We start from the raw sequence: 27558 nt of genomic DNA, 5'->3' as shown, positions 1-27558 counted from the left end.
CCAGCCTAGTCCTGATGGCAAAGGGTCCCCGAACTCCCTACGCTGAATTCCCTGATTTCTAGTCACTGCACAATTTTGTCTGAAACTTGCAGTTTCCTTCGGACTGAACGCTGTCGCTCCCAACAGAACATAATCACTTAACATGCCCTGTATCGATTGGGGCAATTGAGCCCACCACTTCATTGTGTTGTAGGCCTATAACAGTTTCATTATGATTGATGGGTGTTTGAGGTGGTGTTGCACTGACGGAGGGGTTACCAGTTACAACCCCCCACCCCACCATATGTTAAGCCTATGATTGTTCACTTCACAGTTACTATGAGGCAATTGGAACACACCCGTTTACACCTACACCAAAAAAACAGACAAAAAAGACAAGATGGTTCTTATAGTGTGTCAACATATAATCAAGATTTTATCATGTTTCTGATTATTATGTCTAATGATCTGATGTAGATTGAGATCATAATACAGAATATCCAACAGACAACCAGGATTTAGAGAATATTTATTCATTAGCATGATCCCTATGGTGACTCACAGTTTGCTGCTATAGCCACAAAAAAGAGTGTAACTTTACATTTGAATACACACATTTATGAAGATGCCTTGTCATTATATTTGCTTGGCCTGTGTACCTTTATTAGACATTTTGTTAGTTGAAGCAAATTATCAGGTCAAACCACCTCTGACTTAGGCCTACAATTCAACATACAAGATCCCCTTTTCATGCTAAAATTCTGGATTGTTCAAAACATTTCTCAGGCAGAGTCAGCAGTCAGTCAGAAGTTCAGAAATCTCGACCTACGCCATGTCGCTAATACACGCAGTCTGAAGATAAAGAGAAAAGGCACAGTTCTTATAGAGCATGTCAAAAGCTTACATCTCCATCTGTGGTATGACAAATATTCACTGACCATATCACCCAAACTCGTCCAACATTGCACTCAAGGATGTATCCCTTAACAACCGACATCAGTAACATTTACCCAAACTTTGACCTAACATACATGAAGGCGCCAACCTCCTTAGTGAAGATGACAGCTCCATCTCAGGGCCCCCTCTATCTTAACAAACCAGCACGTAGGCCCAATCACCTTGAGAAAAAATTTCACAAATGCTAAACATCTCTCATCATCCCAATTTCTCTTCACTTATACACTTCTATGAATAACTTGCTCACAAACAAAAGTAAAAGAGCACATGAGTAAATTATACAGAACACACATACAGTATGTGGTTTTCTTGCACACAGATTTGAAAGGTTAAAATTTCCTCCTACACCCTTTAGAATGAATGTTACAAAAAGTAGCAATAGCAATACCATTGTGAGCAGAATTAATTACTCTTTTAGAGGAAGCCTACCTTAGCTTGATTATATAGCCTACATTTTAAATTTAGCATGTGGCCTTTTGTTTTGTTGCCCCGATATAGTACAAGAATTAACATGCTTAGTTATGTTATGCAAAATTTCAGTTCATTCAGTAACACTGCTGTTATTTACCTCTTCTTGGTGCCTGTCTCTGAAGCCAGTGTTTCCCACAGAATTGAATTCTATTTGTGGTGGTAGGTTTGCAGAATTAACCTGAATGCAACAGTTTTTAACAAATTAGTGCAATGTGGTTTTGATTCTAACCAGATTTAACACAATTTAGTACAACCAGGAAAATCATTGTGTGGTGGTCAATGTTGATATTGTGGTGGGCCGCCACAAATAGGTCAATGTATGGGAAACACTGGAAGCCATTGTTTGCCTTCATATCCGAGACTCTGCTGCCAATAGGAAGCTCCAGTGACTGGTGGAGAAAGTGGGGAAACTGTCAGACTCTGGTCGGGAGGGCGGCTGGGAGGAAGAGGAGGTGGAGGACGAGCAGGGCCGCGTCAGGAGGTCCCTGACGTGACGAGGTAGCGAGTGAAGCAGCCAGTTCTCCACTAGCAGGCCTCCGCCACACAGCCCGGCGCAGCAGCCCAGCTCTGCCGGGAGCTGCTCCAGACTGTTCCCTCTCAGGTCCAGCTGCGAGAGTTGGTTCAGAGAGCCAACGTCTGGGGGGAGAGTGCCCAGAGAGTTGAAGCTCACGTTCAGGTTGCGGAGCTCCAGGCAGTTCGTGCAGAGCTCCGCCGGGAGGCTCTCCAGCCGGTTCCCACTCACATCGAGCTCCCGGAGCAGCGCCAGGGAGCCCACCTCCGCCGGCAGGACCTCCAGTAGGTTGCCGGCTAGGTAGAGCCGCCGGAGCCTGTGGAGGGTGAAGAGGGCCGGGGGCAGGCTCTGCAGCTCGTTGTGGGCCAGGTCCAGGAGCTCGAGCCGCCGCAAAACGCCCACGCTGGAAGGCAGGGCGAGCACGCGGTTGTGTGCGAGCCGCAAGCAGGAGAGGCGGCGCAGGTGCTGAAGGCTCAGCAGCTCCTCCAGGGTGCGCAGGCAGTTGTGCTGCAGGTCCAGACTACGGAGGCCCGCCAGGGCCAAAAGCGCAGAGGGCAGGCGCTCCAGCTGGCAGCCCTGGAGCTGGAGCTCGGTCAGGCCGGCCAGCCGCCGCAGCCCCGTGAGCACCAGGAGCCGGGCGCCCTCGTTGTGGACCTCCAGGCGCAAAAGGCTGCCCGCCACCTCGCCCAGCTCGGCTGGGATGCGCTGCAGGGAGGCACGGAGCGTGAGCACGCGCAGGTGGCGCAGCTGCCGCAAGCTGCCCAGCGCCCAGCCACGACCCACACCACTCTCGCAGCCCAGGTGACCGGTCATGTGCAACTCCTGGAGGCCACGAAGACAGTACACCCAGCCAGGGATGTCTGTGGCCTGGGTGAAGGTGAGGTGCAGGACCTCCAGACGCTCCTGCAGATGCAGAAGAGCGCCCGGTTCCAATGCAGCTGTGCAGTGATAGAGATGCAACTCCCTGTGGGTGCAACAGACAGCAGCTTAGCTCAGCACTGAGTAGAATTAAATAAAACAAAATAGTTCCACAGAGACATCGAAATTTGATGTTTGGTCACAGTAATCAGTCACAGTAAGTACAGTAAAGTGAATATCTACTCAGTAAATATCTACTCAGATGGACCAAGGTTAGGAGTTTATTCATGCTATTACAATAAATTACCATCTCTTCAGTATATATGATGTGCATCACCGTCGGTCTATTTGTATTGTGTCTGTCTACTTGCCTGAGGGCTGTCATGTTGGAGATCTGTGTGGGAAGCTTGGCATCAGCGATGAGCTCCAGCTTAAGCACCTCCAGCTGGCTGAGGGTGAAGAGGGCAGGGGGCAGGCTGGACAGGGCCACCAGCTGAAGCTGCGTGCGGCCCTGTGGGTCACAGGTGGTCATGCCCCGCAGGCGTTCCGCACCCCAGCGCCGCTCCAGGTTCTCCTCAAGCAGCCGCGTCTCGCTGACCGGCGACAGGAAGACGGAGAGACGGTGCGCCAGCAGTGGGTCGTACTGGTCGGCCATGTGGAGCAGGAAGGCCAGGTCATTGCACAGGTCCGGCACGTCCAGCATGGAACCGGTCTCGTGTAGGCACTGGAAGGAGTACTTCCGCAAGGACCTGTGGATCATAAACACAGCAGGAAGAACAAGGTTATGAGGTCCTCTGTAAAATTTGGTATAAGTGTCTTGGCATGTTTAATCAAATTGAAGTATGATATGACTTAATCAGGCTGTTAGTGATGTTAGAACAAAGATGAGGTAAGTGTCAGTGTCAGTGTCAGTTTATCTCAGATAGTTAACCTCATATGTTTTACTAGATGCCAAGAAGATTACACTGTTTGCATAGCAGAACCACGAGTGGCTTTTGAAGCCTTTTAAAGTACATCCCTTGTAAAATGGCGACTAAAGCTTTAAAGGCATGCCTTTGCTCCCATGGTAGGAGAAGAGTTCAAATAGTCATGCCAATGCATTCCTAGACAGCATAACAGAGACAAGCTTGTGAGAGCCGTGTTGGTGGTACAAATCTCTCCCAACCCCTTGAAACTGACCCCTACAGAACTACAAAGCCAGCAAAGCTGATTAGAGGGCCACTTTCCCATTCCTAGGCCAGTCACGCCCAACCACCGGAGTTGAGCTCCACATACTAAGTTAGAACAAAGAAAACACCAACTGATGGTTTAGTGCACTCACAAAACCACACCGGGTACGTCCCCTCCAGAGGACACTCTGCGATAGCAAACACACCACTCACTCATGAGGACAGACACATGAATAAATTCCTGGCGCTCGCCCGTTTGTTCAGCGGTCACAGCCGTACTTGTGGCAGATCCAGCTGAGCGTGTAGAGGCCCAGCAGGCCGAAGAGGCCCACCAGACACAGGTAGACCACCAGCAGCTTGTGCAGGACCGAGGCCAGGGCATGGGTGCACTCGAAGGCTTGGTAGCCCGTCAGGGCGTGGGACAGGGGCTGGCAGACGTGGATGAAGGTGATGGATCCCAGCAGAGGGGTGGTGTAGCTCACGATAAGAACGACCTTCAGGACCTTGAAAACTGTTTGAGCGATGTAAACCTGCGGGAAATAGCAACATGGAAACCACTGACATGGCAACACACTTTTACAGATTTATTCATGTCCACTTCAGAAAAGAGTTTTCATCAGCCTTAGTCTTCCTTTGAGTAGAAAAATGACATAATAACATGGATGAGTTTTCGTGTAATTAAAATTGTGACCACTGATAATTTAGGACAAAACTAAATGTGAAACTGGACGCCATATGCAGACAAGCATCAATCCCTCCAAGTATGATTTGATCCTTTCCACCTTGTAAAATCCACATGTAAAATAGCATCATACCAAATCAGTTCATGTAGTCTAAAAATGAAAAAGTATGCTGGAGTCTACTCTGACCTTGTAGATGATATCAGAGCTCTCACAGTGGGCCCGGAAGCGCCTCACTCTCTCAAACAGCGCCCGCGCCTGCTCCCCATCGCTGCGGTCCAGTCTTGCAGTTGGCCTCGTCGCATCCGGGACGACGCGGGACATCTGTGGCTGAGGAGAGCCGGTGTCAGTGAAGGACAAAGTGGACAGTGAGGAGGTGCGTGACAGTGTGGACGGGCAGGGCGACGGAGGGGCGGCGGTGGACGTGCTGCCCGACCTGACCAGCAGGGGGCTGTCCGTCCCTGAGTCCAGGCTGGACTGTCTGGTGAGGGAGGCAGGGAGGACGGGGTGTAGCAGGTGCACCTTCAGCCTCTCCCCCTCCTCCTCCTCCTCCTTCTCTCCATCCTCCGCGGGTCTCCCCTGGCCACGGTCCAGCCGCGCGGCGTGTGAGAGCGCGCGGGACGTCCACGGCGACTCGGAGCACTTGGCCAGGATGGCCAGGAAGTGTTCGATGCGCGACGAGGTCAGCGGGAAGTGGAACCAGAAGCAGCCGCTGGCCAGCAGCACCAGCGACTGCAGAAGCGCCACGTAAGGGAAGAAACGGGAGAACCAGGGCAGCGCCTCGTGGTAGCACACCTGGCTGATGTAGATGTACTGCTGGTAGTCCAGGTTGGTGCGGAGGCCCCGGGGCGAGCTCTTGGCCCCAGGCGATGAAGGGAGGCGAGGGGGGAAGAGAGGCTGGGGTGGGGGGCTGGAGGCTGGCGAGGTTGGGGCAGTGCGGACGTCTTCTGGGGAGGTGCCCATAGAGGCCAGGCTGAGGTTGCTGGACAGTGGGGTGGGCTGGATGGGAAGGCAGACCACGCGGTCGCGAGAGAGCAGCAGAGTGCCGGCAAGCACCGACACCATGAGCATGAGGACCACCAAGTAGTCCATGAACACCTCCCACCAGGGCTTCAGCAGCTTGTAGCTGCTCTGCCGTTCATTCAGACATGCCAGCTCGGACAGGGTGAACATCTCTGCAAGACGGGAGCGGGACAGGACTGAAAGAGATGGACAGAAGGCAAATTCATTTCACTGGACAGATTAATTCAATCAAAGTTTGTGAGTCTACAGTAATTGACTAATATCATGCAACTAAGCTCTAAACAAAAAAGGTCTGAGCAAAGTTTTGCTGCTGGCATACAACAAAGCCTTCACTGTAGAAAAGTCTGCAAAACAACTTGTTTACCAAGTCTAAATCTGAGTTTCAAACTGAGCAGGGTATTTTGCAGATGGGGGATGGGTGAGAGGGGGTCATGGGGAGCTTGGCAATATGGAGCAAAAAGACTCTTTCCTGGCTGTAAAGGAACAGTTGTTTTACTAGTATTTCTACATATATTTAACAAAGATGTCTATATTCTTGGAGCTATGACTCCTGCCTAAATACAGTTTGGTAGGGGTCCAGCAGGCCCCCTTAATTAACGCATTAACGCATACTGAGCCTAAAGTGAGTTTCTTTGTGACTGTAAAGTGCAGCAAACAGAAAATGGTAATATGACATGTGGTAAATTGTTTCTAAAAAATATCTAATTGACTGGCAAGTCGACAACCTCTGCGCAGCGTTGATGTATTTTTGAATATTCAATGAGGAAAACACTTACTGCGGATTTTCTGGTGGATCAAATCACACTTTCTTGACTTTAAATCTCCATTTGACAAGGTGATGCAGATTTGTTGAGCTGGTGGTATTTTATAACGCGACACAGTACAATTCAGCCGTATTCAATGCCTCAAGTCCGGTGCAGTCCGGTTCTTTCGGGAGCGGACCGAAACTTTCGCACAAACTTCAATAGGGGCGCTGATCCGGGATGTGAAAGGCGGTCATATCACGTGTTTCTCTGCTCCTTTGAGGTTGCCATGGCAAGAAAGAGCCCGGGGAAATGGGAATCAATGTTTAGGCCTACAGTCAATAGCCTACATGGACGCGCCAATCCCTGCAACCCTAATAAGTGCCCGTGTGTTTAACAAGGACTATATAAAGTTTAGCAATACTTCTGTACAAGAATAAACCTGTACAAGTTAATCCTTCAGTCATAATTAACTGCGTTTTGAAGACTGTTGCATGATATCGTGCTTTTTGGACAGCAGAGGGAGGCATTGTTCACACTAATCGAGAACTCTGACGGGATACGCTGACGTCCAAACGTCTTTGCGCACAATCACGAATATATGCCCAAGGGCAAGGCATATATTACAGAACAATCTGTAGGCCTACTTCACACAAAGTATGATTTCATTAATGATTGTTTATCAAGCTTTTGGTAACATTTGTAATTAAAAATGTAACTATTTTAATCGAATATTTAGGCTAAATTTAATCTTATGTTCAGCTAGTTTCCTGTGTTTTAAAAAACTTTTATTTGGACTATTTGTTTGTGTTCTTTCTATTTCAGTGTGTGGGTTGTGGCCAATCATAATCATGCAATTTAAAACAATTGTACCTCCTTGACAGTAGCACGAAACACCTGGATTAATTATAAATGTGTGTGTTTCTGAGTGTGTGTGTGTTTCTGAGTGTGTGTGTGTGTGTGTGTGTGTCTGTAAGAGATTTTCCTCAAACAGGTGTGAAATAGTTTCCCTGTATCTAGGCCTGTGGTGCTCTGACTATCCGTTACATGCAGCTTCTGTGTGTTCAAAGCACAGCTGGAACAGGTTTGTGTGCATGCTATGTGGTGTTTTAGCATACATTTGTGTGTGTGTGTGTGTGTGTTTTGATATTTGTGTGTTTGTGAGTTTGTGTGCATGTGGTTAACTGTGAATACCAAGGTGAGTTCCAGTAATGGCAGAAGACATGCACAATGTGCAGCTAAGCCTAACTGTAACCAGTCAGCTTGTGGGACAGCACATTTTACGATGTGAAATCACAAGTGGAAATGCACTCTCTGATGTGACAGGTGAAAAACATGGCCTCATCTTCTTTCTTTCCCGCCTGCCTCGTCTTGATTGTTGTGTTTAAGTATACATTTCAGTGTATAGAGACAGGCTATGTTTGCAAATAATGGTATACGAGGAGAGATTGGCAGTTTAGGTAGAGTTTAGGTTACAAAAGTAGAGTTTGACAGCGTTCAGTAGAATTACATAAAGACACATAGCCTGTGTGTATGTGTGTGCGTGTTTGTGTGTGTGTGTGTGTGTGTGTGTGTGTGTGTGTGTGTGTGTGTGTGTGTGTGTTGGATGCATAACCTACGTGTTTGTCAGGGCGAGGATGCATGCAAAATAAAAGTGTGTTTGTGTCTGTCTGTCTCTGTGCGTGTGTGTGTGTGTGTCAGCGTGTGGATTCATGCAAAATAAAAGTGTGTGTATGTGTGTGTGTGTGTGTGTGTTTGTGAGAGGGAACTGGTTGCACTCTCACTGAGGCCTGTGGCTTAACATATCTCAAGAGATGGTATGCTTGGGTGGAGTGTGTGAGATCTTCACACCTTTGCAGTACCGATATCAGGAAGAAGCAGAATTATGTAAAATTAGATGTCCCTCAACCAAGGGACCAGGGTGGGGTCCAGTGTTAATCGTCATGCATGTTGTTTGAAACTCTGCTCTTACTCATCTTGTTTTGCACTGCAGATGCTGCAGACTGAGACAGTAAAGAGTTAAGACCTCACTGTTTGACTGGGTTGCTCATTCCAGCCCTTGTCTTTTATATGTGGTTCATTGGAGGGCTTCTTACGATGCTGATTCGCTACGACATGACAATGTATATGTTTCACAGAAAATAGTGTCATATCATTCTGCAAAGTCTGAGCGAAGGTGTTTTGAAGTGGTGGTTTCATAAAGAAAAAAAACTTTAACAACTTTAAAAGTTGTGTGTAAAATGTAAATAAAAATAGAATGTAATGATCAAAACTAAGGAATTTCGCTATTTTATGAATACTAAGCTTTAGGATTTGATATCTCAAAAAAGTTGGAGCGGGGTAACAAAAAGCTGGAAAAGTAATGCTAAAGTAAACACAAAGAGGAATATTTCGCAACAAATTAGGTTAATTGGAATTACTGTAGGTTAAAGATGAGGAGGTCACTCTGTGGAAAGACTGTGGGCCAAATATAGAATGAGGGGGCCAGACAGCCCAACAGGCCAGAGTTGCCATGACTGTTTTAGAGTTGTTTTTTTAATCCAGCCGACAACGTTCTGCCCCTCAACAGACCCCTCCCCCCGGACAATTGCACTACCCTATAGTATTCTATTCATATTTACAAAATGTACAGACTGTAATTACATTTACTAATACTGCACATACACTTATTTTTACTACTCTTATAATGTTACTGTAATTACACTGCATATCTGTACTGCACATATCTGTCTATACGGTTCATACTGCATATCCATATCTATTCTGCTGTTATGAGGCTACTAATACATTGCACATATTTATATTTCATGTATTTTATTGTAATCCATACCACTCTCTAACTGTATACTACTGTCTACACTGCACTATATGTCTTACACTGTTTATACTGCACCACCTGTCTATATTGTGTACATCACATTGCACTTTTCTGCTTTTTTGCACTTCTGGTTAGACACAAAAAACTTCCTTTTGTTGTCTCTGTACTCTGCACAATGACAATAAAATCTATTCTAATCTAATCTAACATAATAACCAGCCAATAATGTAATAACAAAAAGTAAAAAGTTATTACGTTATTGATTCAGAAATGTTATTGCATTATTGGCAAGTTATTACATTATTGGCTTTATTAAATCCACATTTATAAATGGATTATTAAATCCATTTATTGAATCCACATAAGTAAGAACCTGACAGGCTAGGAAAACTGCCCTTTGGTCAGGCCAATCACATTTGAAACTATTTTTGGAAATTGTGGACTCATACTAAAGAGAAAATGGAACATCCAATTTGTTGAAGTCCAGTTCAGTTCAAATCATCCATAAGGGTATAGGGATGCATTAGGGCCAATGGCATGGGCTGCTTTCACTTTTCTAGAAAGGTAGCCTGATATCACCAGACTCACTCACTTCCTTTCACTTTGTGACATGAAACAAAATACGCAAAGTAGACCCCAGACTGTCAAACAGCTGAAATCTTAGAATGGAACAACTTTTCATTTTCAAAGCACCAGCAACTGGTCTCCTTAGTTCAAAAATGTTGTTAAACAAAGAGGTGATCACGCAACAGTGGTAAACATATCCTCACTTTTTTAAACGTGTTGCTGGCATCAAAATAAAAATGAACACGTATTTTCCAAAAATGAATGACTATCTCTGTTTCAATAATTGATATGTTGACTTTGCACCAAGTAAATGTTACCCTGGGAATCCAGAGTTCTCGCGGGAGCACAATTTCAATTTGATGATGCTAGTGATGCAAGTAATGACGTTACTTTTGTCCCTTGTATCGCGAGGAACCAATCACATCGGTGTATCTGATATGGCGGGCCAGAGGTGAGCTAAACAGATGACAGTCGTAGTGTTGTCCAATTGCGTCGAAGTCCAGAATCAGTCAGTAAACACTGGTCGCATAGTGTTATCCAATTGCGTGCAGTGAGATTTTCAAATGCATGCTTGGTGCCGCCCCTCGAGTTGTGCCATTACATTATTCATGGCCAGACCCTTAATCTTTCGGATTTGGGTCTGGAATCTCCAGGCTAAGTAAATGTAGGATTTACATGATTTTCAATTTAAATCATTCTGGTTTTATTTACATCATTCACAGCAGAGACCCAAACTTTCTTGGAATTGGAGTTAGTGCATATTTGTTTAGATTTTAGGTAACATACCTTAATCAACATGAACGGCCCCTCCGTAAATGCCCCTTCTATTTGCCACATAGCAAATGGAAGGGGTATTCACGGGTAACTCCCTCAGATCCTAACATAAATGCAGGGCTGTAGTCACCATAGACATTGAGGGGGACGTGTCCCCCCCAATATTCAAATATGACTAAAATGTCATATTTGAATATGTAAAAATAAAGTAAAAATGTAAAAATAAATAAAGAAAAAAACGCTATAGGCCTACTAGGCCTACAGGAAACCAACACGCACCACCATCTGAAATGTAATCAAACGTAAATAACGCACAAATTAGTGACCTAGTGATGGTTCCAGAATAGCCTACACCCCTGAGTGGTTTGTCCTGGTGGTTTTCCGTTTTTCGTTAGTGGCGTACACTATTAAAAGCTTCCATTTACTGCACCCTACTACGGTGAGGTAGGGCTGTCAACAATTTCGCAAAAGCTATAGGCCTACCGGTACAATTTTCACAAAACTTGTTGGAAAGGTGTAGCACAGGCTAGGGAAATCCCATATATTTTTGGAGCCTTACAGGGAACTTTTTCCATTGTAGCCTATTCTCGCAATGATAGCGAAAGTGAAACGTTTTATTTTAAATGATGAATTTGTGCAAGCCTGTGTCATTAATTTCTTTCACATGTCTTTCAACATAAATAATGCATTCATATGCTAGTAGTATAATGCCAGAAATTGCCGTTTATAGGGCTCTTAGAAATGGTTGTTGCAGCTTGCATATTATTTAGATGAGCACTCAATCGTGCATCCATGCAGGCAAAACATAGGAATCAAATGTGGCGCGGGCACACAAGTTCGAAAAAACGTTTACAATGCACTGGCGGTGATAGCCTACAGTTAATGTGAATCGCGGACAATAACCAAAGAAAGGAATTTGCACCTCCATTCACCAATTAAAGGCTGTATGCCAAGTGTTTCTAGCCAGTCTATAATGCAGGGGGTAACATGAGGTGAGTCAGACAGAAGAGGGGCCTGTCTTAGTAGCCTATTCCTGAATCCTGTCCCTTTCTAACTACGTTAAAATTGTGTGATTAGACGCCAGCATAATAAAATCTAAATTAAAAAACAAAATCTTATTAGACTATAGTAGAGGTCTGCACCTCCCGCGGTAAATGCGCGGGACCCTCGGGTCCCGACGCAAAAGAGTGCGGCGCGGGACAACTTTTGAAAGGTCTTTGCGGGAGCGGGTGCGGGACAAACCGATGATTCACTGCACTCCCGCAAATTAAATATGTCCGTAAAATTAAATATGGAAATGATTAAAGTACTGTTCATAACTAGATGTACCGCAGAGCGGTACAAAATAGGACCGCCGCCCAGTCCAGCACATTTTTTCCACAAAAAGAAATCACGCTGAAAGGCCTATATGATTCTAACTGTCTCACTAAATTGCATTATCCACACTCAATTCTCACTGGTATCTGCTAGACAACAAGTACCAAAACATGATTAGTTCATAGATTTCACATGTAAAATTAATTTTATACAACCCCACCTCCATCTTGCCTGTTTATAATTCTGAGAAATTCTTGATTGTTTGTGTTGTGTGTGTGTGTGTGTGTGTGTGTGTGTGTGTGTGTGTGTGCGTGTGTGTGTGTGTGCGTGCGTGCTTGTGTTTGTGCCTGTGACATTACTGTGAATGTATGTGTGTGTGTGTGTATCTGTTTGTGCACATGTGTGCACATGAAATGGGTTAACATGACCCCTGGAGGCAAACATACGGAAAAAAATGGTCATCCTAGGCCCTACAGTTCTCAAGATATTCACAGAGAACTGTGTCTGCCCTACCCTCCTTTCGGGGGGTACAGTCCAGCGGGGGGGCTACAGATCAAAACGAAAAACGATGGTTCCATGCTATCCATGGGGTTACATGCCCACCAAGTTTCGTGTACCCCGGTCTTTCAGTGTCCCGGGAATCCTTGTTGGTGTACGTCACTAAATGTACACATAAATTATTTTATTGTAAGGCCCCCCATGAACGAAAGTACACAAAACTTGGCATGCATTCGGAGGGTGTCATAATGATCCTACACTTTTAATTTCGTGCAGTTTTGACCTTGTCAGCCAGAGATATTGTGATGAAAACACCAAATTTTTTGCTTTTTAATTTTTAACTAGGTGGCGCTATACATGAAATAAGTGGTAATGGGATGGGTTGACATGCCCCCTTAAGACCAACATACATAAAAAAGATGGACCTCCTAGGCCCTACGGTTCTCGAGATATTCACAGAAAACTGTCTCCGGCCACCTACAGGCCAGTTGGTGTATAGTAACATAAATTAATTTATTGTGTGGCCCCCCATGAACGGAATTCCACAAAACTTGGCGTGCATACAGAGGGTGTCATAATGATCATGCACTTCCAATTTCGTGCAGTTTTGACTATGTTAGGTCACAGATACCTTCAATTACAACACCTCATTTTTACTTTTTTGTGTTTAACTAGGTGGCGCTATACATGAAATGAGTGGTTATGGAATGGGTTGACATGGCCCCTTGAGATCAACATACAAAAAAAAATGGTCCTCCTAAACCCCACGGTTTTCGAGATATTCACAGAAAACTGTGTCTGCCCTAACCTCCTTTCGGGGGGTCCAGTCAAGCGGGGGGGTTACAGATCAAAACGAAAAACGATGGTTCCATGCTATCCATGTGGGGTTACATGCCCACCAAGTTTCGTGTACCCCGGTCTTTCAGTGTCCTGGGACTCATTGATGGAAATTTGGGCATGCGAAAAAGAAAAAAAAGAAAAAAGAAAAAAAAAAAAAAAAAAAAAAAAAAATATGACTAAACCTATATGACCGCCGCTTCGCTGCGCGGCAGTCATAACTATAGTTCAGCTGGATGTTCTGTTAGGCAGCATTAAAAAAGGGGGTTTAAGCAACTGACGGATAGCAGGCCTATAGCCTATATTTTCGTTTACGTGGGTTCAATTTGTTCCTGCTGCTCATTGTCAAAACTCAAAAATCGAAAGCATGACAGAGGAAGAGGGCACCAGACTAGGCCTACTTCAGTTGTTAGCCTACATTCAGAACCAAGAAACTGACATCTGGAGTCTTTCTCAGGTGTGTGTGCTACTTTCGTGAGACAGAAAGAAAAACTGAATAGGCTATCCCTCCTGCATGCGGGCTTTAGCGGGCGGGAGCGGGACATCATGTTACAGATACTGAAAAATCAGTCCCGCGCTAGGCTATAGGTCCAAACCTATGAGTCTAAGCCTTAGTTAAAAAAAATCTTCAGGTGTAAGTAATAAGTCAAAGAGCCACATTCTGTGTAATATAGAGGTAAACAAAGATACTCTAGTTTGTAATTTCTTTTTAAGTATACATTTTGAAGACAAATGGAGTCATACCACAGGTCCAGGGATGGACTACTGAATGGGCTTACTGGGCCCTAGAGCTCAGGAGGCCCTGAAGCCCAAGCCTCTGTGTGAAGTTGCACCAGAAGTCATCATTTAAAGGGTCATTAAAAAAAAAAAAAATCTTCTGTGGGAGAATGCCTCAGGACCCCTCTATTTGGAGGAGGGGGGGGGGGGGGGGCATCTGTGCCCAGGGGTTCATAATCGATCCATGCCATGCCTATGTCCGTCAAAAGTTTGGAATACCCTAATTGACTGACTTAACTAACGACTTGTTTGTGATTTTTAATAATACTTTTTGCATGGTAGGAAATGTATTTAAATTCTGTTTGGGGGTCCCACAGACCCCACCACAGATTTGGTCCCCCCCAATGTTGACATCATGACTACGGCCTTGCATAAATGACAATGAATCAGGTTTGGCCTAGTGGTCCTAGTTTTGCCAAACAGAGTGCAATACCATGGACTGCAGGCTATCTAATGACAAGTCAGCAGTTGATGACGTAATAGCTAGCTCATGAAGATTTAGACAAACAGGAAATGAGGTCGGAAACTGTGCCAGATGTGCTCATGTCGACCAATCAGGAAATCAGAACGGATGCCTACTGCATGAAAATCTAGCTCGTAAATCAAGGGCTTGAGCTCAGAGAGGCCACAAATAGGCCACGGCTTGCCAGTGATATTATGCTGAATTCAGAGAAAAGGCAGAACAAGTGAAGTGCTTCAATTTGGGCTAATTTAAAGTGTCTTGAACACACAATATGAAGAGAAATGTACTTTTTTTGTCGATATCATAAGCTGAAATTAATCTTCAATTTTAAAAACAATTTTAAAGGATGAAGACCAAATGCACTCAGGCACTCATCATGAGTACTTTGTAATTGCAGATAGGAGAGTTCTGAGAACATTACTAAAAGTGCACACGCTATTCACATCAGGACATTCCCTGAAATACCCCCCCCAAACACACACACACACAGTCTTGGTTGGATATCAAAAAAGCTTCACTTCCTCTGGAGGTGCTATCTATTACCATTCCCGATTCAGCATCAAAAGGTTTCAATCTGTGTATTTATGCAGATGAATCAAGGTGGAAAAACACGCGTGTGAATGGGGGGGAAATGGTCTATCATGGGTATGCCTAAGTCTTCCTACCAGCGGTGATGACTGAATGTGCCTCTGCGGTGTTGTGGTGGTGGTGGTACCGCTGAAGGGGTATGAGTACTGGCGAGTATGGCAGTTCCCACACCCCCTTCTCTCCCACTCAGCTTTCAAGGTGACAAAGAAAGAAAGAGAAAAAGAGACATAGGGAGAGAGAGAGAGAGATAGAGAGAGAGAGTGAGAGAGAGAGAGAGAGAGAGAGGAGTCACTGCAGAGACAGAGAGTCTACACGGGCAGAGAAGAAGAAGAAAGGTGAAGCCACATTAAAGGACTGGAGGAAGGACCACATACTGGAAATAGATGAGATTTGGGGGTGTGTGGCAAAGAAAACTATTGTATAGATCTCCCTTTGCGTGACAACGTACAGTGTCTCAGGTCATTGAAAGGGCAAAAAGAAGGCATGTAAAAAAAAACCTTCTCGCAGAAAAAACTCTAGTCTAATATGTGTGTATGTATGTGTGTGTGTGTGTGTGTGTGTGTGTGTGTGTAAAATGGCATTCAGGGAGTTCCCAAGACTACACATTTGAGTGGATTTATCTTACAAAATAAACATACATACATAACAGGCATATAAACATTGACAGACATAATAAACATAGACACACAACAGACATAATAGATAGATAGAGATAGATAGATACTTTATTGATCCCCAGGGGAAATTCAAGGTCTCAGTAGCATACAGACAACACACACACACATTCACTAACAGCAGAAAAAGTAATTAAAAGTATATAATATAAAAACACAACTAAGCAATAAGGACAGTAGAAGATAAAGAATATACTAAATATACTAAAATACAAATTATACTAACACTTAATCTAAATCAATTCTAAAAACAGTATCCACATAGTGGTGATTAATCAATCAAGAGGCGCTTGCAATGACTGAGGCAGGGACTGAGCCTGTGATTCTCTGTGCATAGTAAGGTAAGGTAAGGTGCTCTGTGTGAGTGAGTGTCATGGTGATAGTGCAATGGTGATAGTGGTCATGGTGAAAGTGCAAATGAGTAAATCCAACAGTGCAACAGTGCAAGAATAGAGTCTATATATCTATATCTATATAACTATTTTAAGAAAAGGTATAAGTGTGGCCACAGTTCGGCTATGTCATGGAGGGAGGGGTTATGCATATGTGCTAATGTGCTAATATAGCACGCAAACAGTGAGGCAGAAAGACAGTGGTAAAAAGTGGCTAGTGGACAGACAGTATCCAAACATGGAGGCAGACAGACTATGCAGAGAAGTCTATCTCTCCTCTTCCCTTAAGTGAAGCAATGAACAGTTCAATGGCCCTGGGGACAAATGACTTCCTCAGTCTGTCTGTTGTGCAAGACAGTGAGCGAAGTCTCCAGCTGATCAGGCTCTTCTGCTTAACAATAGTGCTGGGGAGTGGGTGACACTCATTGTCCAATTGCTGCAACATTGAAGGACCGCAGCCTCCTCAGGAAGTACAGCCTGCTCTGCCCTTTCTTGTAGAGTGCGTCAGTGTTGGCTGACCAGTCCAGTTTATTGTCCAAGTGGAGACCCAGATACTTGTAGGTGCTTACCACCTCCACATTGACCCCATCAATGGGGACGAGAGTGGGCTTAGACCTGCAGAAATCCACCACCATCTCCTTGGTCTTTGAAGAGCTGAGTTGAAGATGATTGAGTTTGCACCATTGCACAAAGTCCTCCACCAGGCTCCTGTACTCCTCCTCCTGCCCGTTCCTGATACACCCCACAATTGCAGTATCGTCAGAAAACTTCTGCATGTGGCATGACTCGGTGTTGTAGCAGAAGTCAGATGTATACAGGGTGAACAGGACTGGAGAGAGCACAGTTCCCTGTGGCGCTCCGGTGCTGCTGATCACAGTGTCAGAGAGACAGTTCTTCAGTCTGACGAACTATGGTCACTCGGTCAGGTAATCTGTAATCCAGGTTACCAGGTGAGCGTCCACACCCATCTGCAAGAGTTTGTCTCCCAGTCTGAGGGGTTGGATGGTGTTAAAAGCACTTGAGAAATCAAAGAACATGATTCTTACAGCACTTTTGCCCTTGTCTGAAGTGAGAATGTGTCCTTTGTAGAAGATAAGTGATGGCATCGTCCACGCCCACTTTCCCATGCAAACTGTAACGGGTCTAGTGCATGGCGTACCTGGGGTCTGAGCATACTTAAGACCAGTCGCTCCATTGTTTTCATCACATGTGATGTAAGAGCGACAGGTCTGTAGTCATTAAGCCCACTAGGGTGTGGCTTCTTAGGGACAGGGGTGAGACATGATATCTTCCACAGTGTTGAGACTTGTCCAAGGCGTAGGCTCAAATTGAAGATGTACTTCAGTGGCTCCCCCAGTTCAGCAGCACAGGCCTTGAGTAGCCTTGGACACAGTCTGTCAGGCCCGCTGCTTTATTGATGCGCAGTGTCTTTAGTTGGGCTCTCACTTGATCTGTTGTGGTGATGGGGGGTGTAAGGGTAAGGGAGGGGGAGGGGTGCATCTGGGATCTGTGTGTCTGATGGCTGTTGACTGAGGTCGTTGTCACCTCATTGTTCGTGATCGCCATGTGGGGGAGGGGTGCAATATCCAGTGATGGTGGGGGTACAATAATACTAATAATACTACTAATAATAAGCATAAACAGACATAATAAATTGAAACACAATAAACTTGAGGAAAAATAAACAGCTTGACAATGTCTTTGGGCAGTTCCAGCATTATGGATGTGACAGTTGGACTCATATTGGTAAACAAAATGCCTTAGAGCATGGACAAAATTAGTACCAGTGAATTAATTTGCATAACTTTTAATGTAACCTCTGTCCTCTGAATACTGACAAATTCTCAAATTTCATATAATCATTTACATCCTAAGAATACATGGCATTTTATCAGCATTATGACATGAAGTAGATACACTTTTATGAGTTTACAGGTTTTCTACAAACTCAGAATTTTTAAGGAAACTGCCGAAACCATATGTGTAGCATGAATGAGATTTGAATGAACACAAAAAGTGTGTTTTTGAAACTATGTGTCATTTTTGGAGTTATGGATGTGATGTTTTCACGTTATGGATGTGACGTGTCTGAACCAGTCCTCCACAAACTACATAAAACACATACTTCAAATAGTAATTATGAAAAACATAAAAACATATATGTAATGAAAATATATAATAATATATATATATATATATATATATATATTTCTTTTTTTTTCTTTTTCGGCTACACTTTACTTGAGAGTGTTATGAATGTTAAATAAATGTTTATAACATAACACTGCTGTTATTAAGTGACATCGTTTTTTTGTCATAACAAGTTAGGATTAGGATTAGGGTTAGGTATAGGATTAGGGATAGGGTTATGGTTATGGTTAGAGTTAGGGTTAAGGTTCATGTGTCATTACAGTGTCATATGTTCATGGCACTCACTCACACACACACACACACACACACACACACACACACAAACACACACCCACATGACTGCATACACCCACACGACTGCACACACACACACACACACACACACACACACACACACTCACACACACACACACACACACACACACACTAGCGGTACTAGTTCTAGTTTCTAGGTTCTAGTTTATTGCTGTCATTATTCATGTGTGGGTAGGGGATCTGACACTTCAAATGCTGGCACCTCTGTAAATAGTTGAGCGTCACATTTCAAATGAAACGGTCTTAAACAGACACAAATTGTAGGCTGAACACATCTGCAACAGAAGGAGGTTGCTCCAGCTGCAAATTCAGCCGTCCTCTCCAGTACAGTATGACAATTATGGGAAGATGATCGCTCAGATTTTTGTCATTAGGCCACTCGAAAATAGGCCATGTCAATCATTGGAGGTATTTTAATATTATGTTTTGTTTTGCTAACGCTTAGGCTTTCCTGTGGTTTTGATCAGCCTAATAATCTCTGAAATGTCATTTGGTAAGGTGAAATGTGTTGAAACTGGCATGCAACCACAACAGATGTTTATTGACTTTGAGGTCAAATAAAGTCTCCACTCCTGTACATTCACATTATGTAACATCCATAATGTCACATCCATAACGCACCAGTAATGGTTTTAAAAGTAAGAAAGGGGCACAATTTGTTCATCACACTTTACATAGATATAAATGTATATTTGCACAGCTTTGCACAGACACTTTGGACATTGAAGCATTAACACTGTATGTGTAGCATAAACTTTTCCTATAAAACGTTATGGATGTGACATGAAGCTGTGCTCTTAAGGCAAGCTGAGGATACACAGTGCTCTAACATTCTCTTCTATCAATCTGGAATTTGTCAAATCATAAAAAAAAATTGGAACCTTGAGTCCATTTATCCCCTTTTGTATAATATTGCCATATGAAAAATGTTCTTTCTGTATGGTTGCACACCATATTTTTATAGTATCCATCAAATTCAATCAAATCAGTTACAAACAATAAAATATAGACCTAAATGAACGTTTAAAAAACAGGTCTATGTGTTTGCACAACTTTATTTCTCTTTTGCATGGAATTGCCCCTTTATTGGGTTTACTTAAGTAATTAGACACTGAACGTGCCAGAAACACTTCTGTTATATCACAGTTTAGCCAGTCAGTGAAAAAGAGATGTTTACATGTTGTGTGTTATGATGACTGTTGCATTGAGGTCTGAGTTTGTGGCACAAAGGTTTGCTGCTCTTTTGACCTTCTCGTTCTTTTGTGGTGGGTGGGGAGTGTGAAGTATGGCACCGAATGTGAGACCTGTGGGTTGCAAAACAGTGAGAGAATGAAAGAGAGGAAAGGAGAGAAAGACTGTGAGAAAGTCTTACACTTCACACTTCTTACGATCTGATTAGGAATTTTGCCACCCATAGATAGATTTTCCTGGGTTGGGGGCAAGCGGACAAGAATTTCACATAATTTATCATCATTCTCGCTTTCATGCCCTTCTAAAAATGTACAGGGTTATTTGAGGAAACGTGTAGGCACCAGTGCATTGGCGCTCAGTTCACATGGTTGTTGTTAAAAAAAAATAAAAACAGAAAATATATCAGAATATGATCGATTTATTGTTTGATAGCCTGCTCTGTTTTTATTCAAAAGAAAAAGTTATGGAATACAGCCATGTGATCTCCAACATGATAATGACTGACGGTATTTACCTGGTTAAGATTCACTAAAGTATTGCAGTGGACTTATAGAATCATTTTTTCCTTTTGTGTGGAGACAGAATCATGGAAGCTTGTTAATGATGACCTTATTGGACAAAACCTCAGTCTTTGAATGGCCATTTTTTTGCTTAACTCCTGGGTCTATTGTAAATTATTGCTGTTTTTTTTTTTCATTTGATCTACAGCAGAGCTGTTGTGCAAACATGAAAGATAGACTCAAACGCACACATCGGATAGAGTTGAGAGCATAAACCCGAAAGATGACAACCCCCCTTACAAAACCCCTTTTCCTCGTGACCCTACCCCCCCATCACTCGCTCTTTTTACCCTTAGTTCCTAGAAAGAAAGCTTTTGTGCGACAACGCAGGAGCGAGAAAGATGAGAAACAGAGAGAAACGAGGCCCACCGACACCCTCCCTTAACCCCCACTTCTCTTGCGACTCAAACCCACCGAGCCCACCGTTCCGTCTCCGCAGCCTGCGCACACACACACACACACACACACACACACACACACACACACACACACACACACACACACACACACAGACACACACACACACATGCACACACACGCACACACACGCACACACACACACCTGCACCTGACAGAAACCTGGAGCTGTCTGCCAAGCCCAAGCCACACTAACCACAATGAGATACAGAGGGAATGAGAGAGAGAAACAGAGAAACAGACAGAGAAGAAAGAGAGACAGAGAGAGAGAGAGAGAGAGAGAGAGAGAAAAAATAAAAAGGGAGTGAGCGTGAGCAGAAAGAGAGCAGGCAGAGCAGAGCAGGCCTCGGCTGTGCGTATGTGTTCTGGTTGTGCCGCGCTCACAGCAGGGCGAGCCACACTGCTGGTGGAGTGGCTGCACCCCATACCAGTGCAGCTTTGCGTGCTACTCCTCCCCCTCAGATTGAATCACGCTTGCCTTCGCACGGCTACCATTTTCTTCCCCTTCGGCCTGGTGGCCACCCCCCACAAGTTAAGTGTGAAAGAAGTGTGAGAAAAGCTGACTATGGCTTATAAAACCAGCTTAGATAGACATTTACATGCAAAAGTGGCCAACAGTTCACACACAGCACACGTAGATCAATATAGAGGACATACGTCTCCATGCAAGATGCGATGGATGTTGATATAATTACAGATGTTAATGAGTAAAATGTATATGTATAGTAGTAAAAGCACTGGGTTCACCTGAGTTCTCATCTTTAAGCGTTTTATCGTTGACAGCGTGATCAAAGTTTGAACCTTTACGCCATATGAAACCTTTCGAATAATTCTCAAATCACATTTCCATGCTTTCCAATCAGCATGAGTATCACGGCGCCTTTGTGGTGTTAGGGCACTCAGTGCAAGAACTCACAGCTTCTGTGGTCTACACCATCCTCTATCTTACCTAAGCTAAGGTCACAGCTAAGACAGTGAGGTGCATGCCTCATGCATAAAAAAGACATACTCTCACCATTACCTCACAAGTGCGCTTCTTACTCACACACACTCATGCTGAGCCTTTGTAGACTTTGTTAGCATGCCTGATGTGGGACTGTACACACTTCACTCACATCTTATTGTCACATTGTCCTTCATAGTCCTTGATTTTGCACTTGGCTACAAAGAGCAGATCTGTCTATTTTTCACATTTGGGATTACAACTGACATTGGATTGAACCTAAGGTAAGTATGCTTTGGGGAAGCGGCTGTCTCTGTGGTATTTACTGCTGAGAGGGTGACACGGTGGTGATGGGTCTCTATTCTGGGACATCATCAACATGTTATAATATGGAACAGTGTGCTAGATCCTGTCATTAAAATGTGTATGGATGGGTATACATATCAAAACACTTAATATAATTCAATTTTTCAGTTTTCAGTGTTTAATCAATTTACATTTACATTTAATTGATTAAAAACACTTTCTATTAGATATTCATAGTGGGTGAACAACAAAACACTGCAAAAACTGCTTATCTAACAAAATCTAACCAAGTGTTATTAATCTTATATCAAGATAAAAAAATCTAGTTGGTATTGTTTTCAGTATAAAGAGACTTACCTAGCACTTTCTTGTGAAAACATTTGACTTAATTTTAAAAAAGTTTGACTTATTTTAAAACATCTTATCCTGAAAACAAGCAAATTTGTCTGCCAGTGCGTTGAGCAAATTTGTCTTGATAAGAGTCCTTAAAATAAGTCAAAGTCTTCTTAAATTAAGTCAAAATGTTCTTTTGAGAGGGCGCTAGGTAAGTCTTTTAATACTAAAAACAATACCAAATAGATTTTTTAATCTTAACACTTGGTTAGAATTCATTTTTTGCAGTGTAAAGAACAACAACTAGAATGTTGGATGGTATAATTTTGGAAATTAAATGTTAAACATTGCTTTTCCTGAAACTTGCAGAGATGCTTTCTATCAAATCTCTGGTACAATCCCCAGAATCCCCAGCACAAGGCAGAAGCCTTGAAAGCCAAATCACATCTCTCTTCTCTCTAGCGCGCGGTTATTCATTCTGCTGTGTGTGTGACAGAGGAAGAGTCAGAGACAGAGAGAGAAAGTGAGTTTAGGGGGAGAGCATCAGCCAAGACAACAATTACAGGTGTGTAACAGTAAGTGGTGGATATTGCTTATTGAGCTTTTTTCCTCCCCTATAAAACAATATGTTTTTTAGGACCAGTTTTATTAGGGCCAGGGTTAGAATTGGATAGAGATGGCAGAAATAATCTTTTGTCAGATCACATTTTGTGGTTATAGCTGAATGAGAAATAGAATTAGTCCAAACTTCTAACTACTAGCAATTAATCACAAGCACTCTCATTTTTTTGTTTTCTTTCTTTTAGTTTTATCTCAGTGGATTACTAATGTGGAAACTCCCGCTTTGGATATTTAATTCAAGTCATATAATTAGAATTATGTCGTAATTTATTTTGAACTGAATAAAACGCTAAACAATGCAAAACTTCTAGGACTGCAAAAATACTTCAATGCTAACTGAAAATTGTAATCTGATATTGCAGAAATCCCTGAAATTTTGTGGATTTCTCAAAACATAAGATTGATGCTCCTGGAAGGACATAATAAGGTTAAGAATATATTGTGAAGTGATTACTTCAACAAAAACATGTCAACAGGATGCCAGTAATATTCTTGTGAAAAAGTTTTATTTCTCCCGAATGAATTGAATTGTTGTGAGTGAGTGGGTGTAAGTGAGAGTTACAAGTGAGAACTCAAATTTACTCCTGTCTCTTTGGGCAGTGAGAAACATGCCCATGCTTCAAAATGACTATAAGAAATCATTTAAAAATGAAAATGCTAATACCTGTGAGATATATTTAGGTGACAGTCGATGTTGTAAATGTGAAATATATCTTCACACAGATGGTCTATGCCTTTTTTCAGTGGTTCCTCACCAAAACCTCAAGCTCTGACATTTTAACTGAACTTAACTCTTGCCACAGGTGTATGTATGTGCATGTGATGTGTGTGTGTGTGTGTGTGTGTGTGTGTGTGTGCGTGTGTGTGTGTGTGTGTGTGTGTGCTTTCAACTGAAGTGTGGATATACGTAGCGTGTCTCACAGTGGTGATTTTAATCCTCACCTGAATTAGTAGCCGATTAACACAATTTTTATGGCATGCTTGGAATCGAGTGCATGTGCCACACATCATGAGCAATCAACTTTAATGCGCTAACTAACCTCAGTTATTCATTTTGGATAGAGTAGACTTTGCAGTGGCTTGTATTGTCAATGATTATGTGGATGTTTCTAGCTCCACAGAAAACCCTGCGATGCCACGCTCATTTTTGGTCAAGAGCAAAAGGGTGTGGTCTCGCACCCGACGCCTCACACACTGCCACTCGCAGCCCAAGAGTGGACCCTTCGGCCGGCTCCAGGAAGTCAAAATGTCTCCCAGAAGCCCCTCACCAGATGTGGTCAGACAGTTCCGTTCTGTCTCAGCACACGACTACAATGCCCCAAGTCACGCTTCCATGACAACTAGCCTTCATCCTGGTCCCAAAGTGAACTCAAACTGGACCACATTTCCCATGGGTATGTATATTTTAATTCACCACCAAACACGGAAGTGTCTATCCAACATGTATTATAATAGAAACCCAGAAACATTTCAGCCTGTTAAACCTGCTATATTCTTGCGTAGTTCATCTCTGTATTAGAAACCCAGAAACATTTCTGTCTGGTAAACCTGCTATGTTCTTGCATAGTTCATTTCTGCTTTGTAAACCTGCTTTGTTGTCTGTGGAGTCATGAAACCATCCACCTCTGTGTTGAATTGTTATTAGGAGCGCCCAGGTGCCCTCCTCCTGACGGACTGGCCCAGCCTGAGCTGCCCTGGTCCCACTACGGGCCCACTGGCTTGGAGAGGGAGATGGAGTTGGAGAGGCTGGTCCACGCTTTGCTGACCTACCGGCAGCACATTAACCTCAAGGTCCCCCTCTATGAGTGTCCCCTCTGTGAGAAGGTAAAGCACTGCAAAAAGATAGCAGATTAAACGCTTGAGCGTGTGTTTTTCCCCTCTAATGAGGTAAAGAACTGAACTGCACCATAAAAACACAATCACAACTAGAGAATCAATCTAGGTTATCCGAGGTAAAAAAAGAATGTGGGAAACCTAAATAAGCTATCAGGGTTTAGAGTTTAGGCAGAGGCAGACATCCCGGGTTCAGAAAGTAAAAGTCTTGCCAAGTTGCCAAGTATTTAATCCAACCATTTAGTAAACCAGCTCATCCTAATTAGCAGCCAGGTAGATCAAATAATTAGTGATGTGTTAAGTGCACACTGCACAGGTAGAAAGAATATATGGCAGGACTTTAATTTCTGGAACTGGGATGTTCACCTCTGGGTTTAGGACTCTAAATGCAGTGCTGTATCTAGATCAATATCACCACACACTCTTAAAACGAATGTGTTGAAAACAACACAACTTGCATTGTTTTTAAACACATCTCTGTGTCCAGATAGGGACAACACAATTTGCAGAGCTGCCAACCCTATCGAATTGTATTGGCGTCAGAGTGCGTGGAGCCAATCAAATGAATGAATCTCAAGGTCGATGCGTGAGACTTGGCAGCTCTAAGTTTATGTTGTTTCCTTTTTTTATTTGTTACACAACATGTGTTGAAAATAACACAACTTGCGTTGTTTGCGTATCACATCTCTCGCGTTAGTTTTAAGAGTGCAGAAGAGCTTAAAACAATCAGATAATTCTGCTTCTGATTATCTCACTGAAGCTTTCAGGACATGGGGCAGAAACCACTATATTGTGGTCATCAGTATGAGCAAAAGAAGCCACAGTGAAAAAAAATACATATTTGATTAAAAGCATAGAGCATTGGATAAATTAAACTACATGCATATAGTCTCTGGTCCTCCAAAACGTCAGTGGTATGGCATTCATTCATATCTGAACATTGTTTTTCCGGATAAAGGCCTTAAATCCCTGAAGGTGAGCTTTCCTCATAAGCTTCTCTTCTCCAACAGGTGCTCTCGTCTGGGGTAGGCCTAGTAACTCACCTGCGCAGGTCACATGTCAGCAGAATCCCGCTCCCATTGGCTGGCTCAGTCAACTCTTCTGACCCTTCTTATGGTTTCCAGTGGAGCACAGGAGTCTACGGCAGGACCAAGGCATGTGTCGTTTCAGTGTGCTGACTTCTTTTAGGAAACACATCAAGGCACCAGTGGCCAAACTCAACTAAACAATGATAAAGTGCTCTCTCATTTAGGGTGTTTTCACACTTGGTCCCTTTCAGGCTTCTAAATGAACTCAGATTGATGGCTCGTGATAATGTGAATACAAATGAACTTTTGTTTTGGTCCACTTTTAGTGGATTGAGTTTGGTTCTTTTAAAAGGGAATATGTGAAAACACCCTTAAAGTCCGTTTGGTTCCATACTGGTCCACTCATAAAGATAAATGATCTAAAAGTCTGAAAATGTAACACTCCAGTTACTTCAGTCAGTGTGGGTGTATCATGTCTTTGGAACATCAGTGAAGTTGAGAGGTCCTTGAGTTTCTGAAAGTTGTTGTTGGTCCATTTCAGGAGCGTAGTTTTGGATGTAAAGTGTGTGGTAAGGTGTTCAAGCGCTCCTCCACCCTTTCCACCCATCTGCTCATCCACTCTGACACGCGGCCCTACCCCTGTCAGTACTGCGGCAAGCGCTTCCACCAGAAGTCCGACATGAAGAAGCACACTTTCATACACACAGGTCAGTGGTAGGGTGTGTGTGTGTGCATGCTCGTGCGTGGACATGTAATAATGTAGAGTCTAATGTAGAATTTGTGGAATCATCTATGTTGTATCTGTGTTGTATTTGTATCCGGCTTGTTAGTTTCTGTACAATTGGCAAGTCCTTTTAAATATACTAAAATTATTAATGACCAGTAACTACAAAGACTAAAAGCAAAGTAATTAGGTAAAACAAAGTCATTAGGGGTTAATTAAATAGGCCTCTCCAATTTCGGGTGTGTTATGATGCCAGTATGATGATAATAAGACTGTATTCAAATGTATTATGAATTGAATGACTATGAATACTAATTATGAAGATCACTGTATGGAATTATTCTTGCCATGACGCATAGTCATGATTAGTAATCTCGTCTAATATAGGAGAGAAGCTGAGAGGCATCAGCTGGTGTATAGGGTTGACATGATACATGAGTTTCGTTTCGGTTTGTTTTAAGTTTTGAGCACCAAGATCACCACTCACACTGTATTTCATACTCCCACACTGTATTTCATTGCTAGTGCGACATTGCCTACTAGCATACCAAGATACCTTAGACATCTGCAAGCTTCAATTTAGACAGAGAATCTCACCGTAGTGCTGAAGTAAGGTGGATAGGCCAATGAATAACTTACTGCCAACAGTACATGGTATACGGGTGAGAGCACACGTGTTCCAACCTCACTGATGGTGAGTGTGACTGTTTCTCTGTGTGTCTGTGGTCCAGGGGAGAAGCCTCACGTGTGCGTGGTGTGTGGGAAAGCCTTCAGCCAGAGCTCCAACCTTATCACCCACAGCCGCAAGCACAACGGATACCGGCCATTTGGCTGCCCGCACTGCTCGCGCTCCTTCCAGCGCAAAGTGGATCTACAGCGCCACCTGGAGCAGAGCTGTAGCAACAGCAGCAGCAGCAGCAGCAGCAGCAGCAACATGGGCACAGCTGCCTCCAACAGCTATCACCCAAACTGAACTCTATTGTGTGCACAATGCATACACAAACATACACATATATATATATATATATATATATATATAT

At 43.3% G+C, this 27558-nt stretch overlaps 2 protein-coding genes across 8 annotated transcripts; one reads left to right on the top strand and one right to left on the bottom strand.

Annotated features, from left to right (window-relative positions):
• Positions 1-1668: 1668 nt before the first annotated feature.
• On the bottom strand, positions 1669-6728 carry si:ch211-106h11.1 (volume-regulated anion channel subunit LRRC8D). Of its 2 annotated transcripts, none has more exons than XM_042087658.1 (5): positions 6374-6728; positions 4815-5824; positions 4225-4475; positions 3148-3525; positions 1669-2882 (listed from the first exon to the last, which is right to left on the bottom strand). In XM_042087658.1, exons 2-5 carry the CDS (start codon positions 5796-5798, stop codon positions 1757-1759), a joined length of 2739 nt encoding a protein of 912 aa, XP_041943592.1. In that variant the 5' UTR covers positions 5799-5824; positions 6374-6728; the 3' UTR covers positions 1669-1756. The 2 variants fall into 2 exon arrangements, with proteins under 2 accessions (XP_041943592.1, XP_041943591.1); XM_042087657.1 differs by having other exon boundaries at positions 6425-6727.
• On the top strand, positions 5836-27521 carry LOC121706158 (zinc finger protein Gfi-1b-like). 6 transcript variants are annotated; one of them, XM_042087664.1, is made up of 7 exons: positions 21828-21957; positions 22809-22877; positions 24047-24327; positions 24579-24757; positions 25777-25920; positions 26336-26501; positions 27250-27521. In XM_042087664.1, exons 3-7 carry the CDS (start codon positions 24066-24068, stop codon positions 27489-27491), a joined length of 993 nt encoding a protein of 330 aa, XP_041943598.1. In that variant the 5' UTR covers positions 21828-21957; positions 22809-22877; positions 24047-24065; the 3' UTR covers positions 27492-27521. The 6 variants fall into 6 exon arrangements, with proteins under 6 accessions (XP_041943599.1, XP_041943594.1, XP_041943598.1 ...); XM_042087661.1 differs by having other exon boundaries at positions 21874-21957; positions 22682-22877; XM_042087663.1 differs by having other exon boundaries at positions 21874-21957; positions 22682-22887.
• Positions 27522-27558: the final 37 nt, after the last annotated feature.

The sequence above is a fragment of the Alosa sapidissima genome, chromosome 3 (assembly GCF_018492685.1).
Source record: "Alosa sapidissima isolate fAloSap1 chromosome 3, fAloSap1.pri, whole genome shotgun sequence".
Classification (NCBI taxonomy): domain Eukaryota; kingdom Metazoa; phylum Chordata; class Actinopteri; order Clupeiformes; family Clupeidae; genus Alosa; species Alosa sapidissima.
Note: the sequence above shows the minus strand (reverse complement) of the source record. Positions and strands in the feature narration are given on the sequence as shown.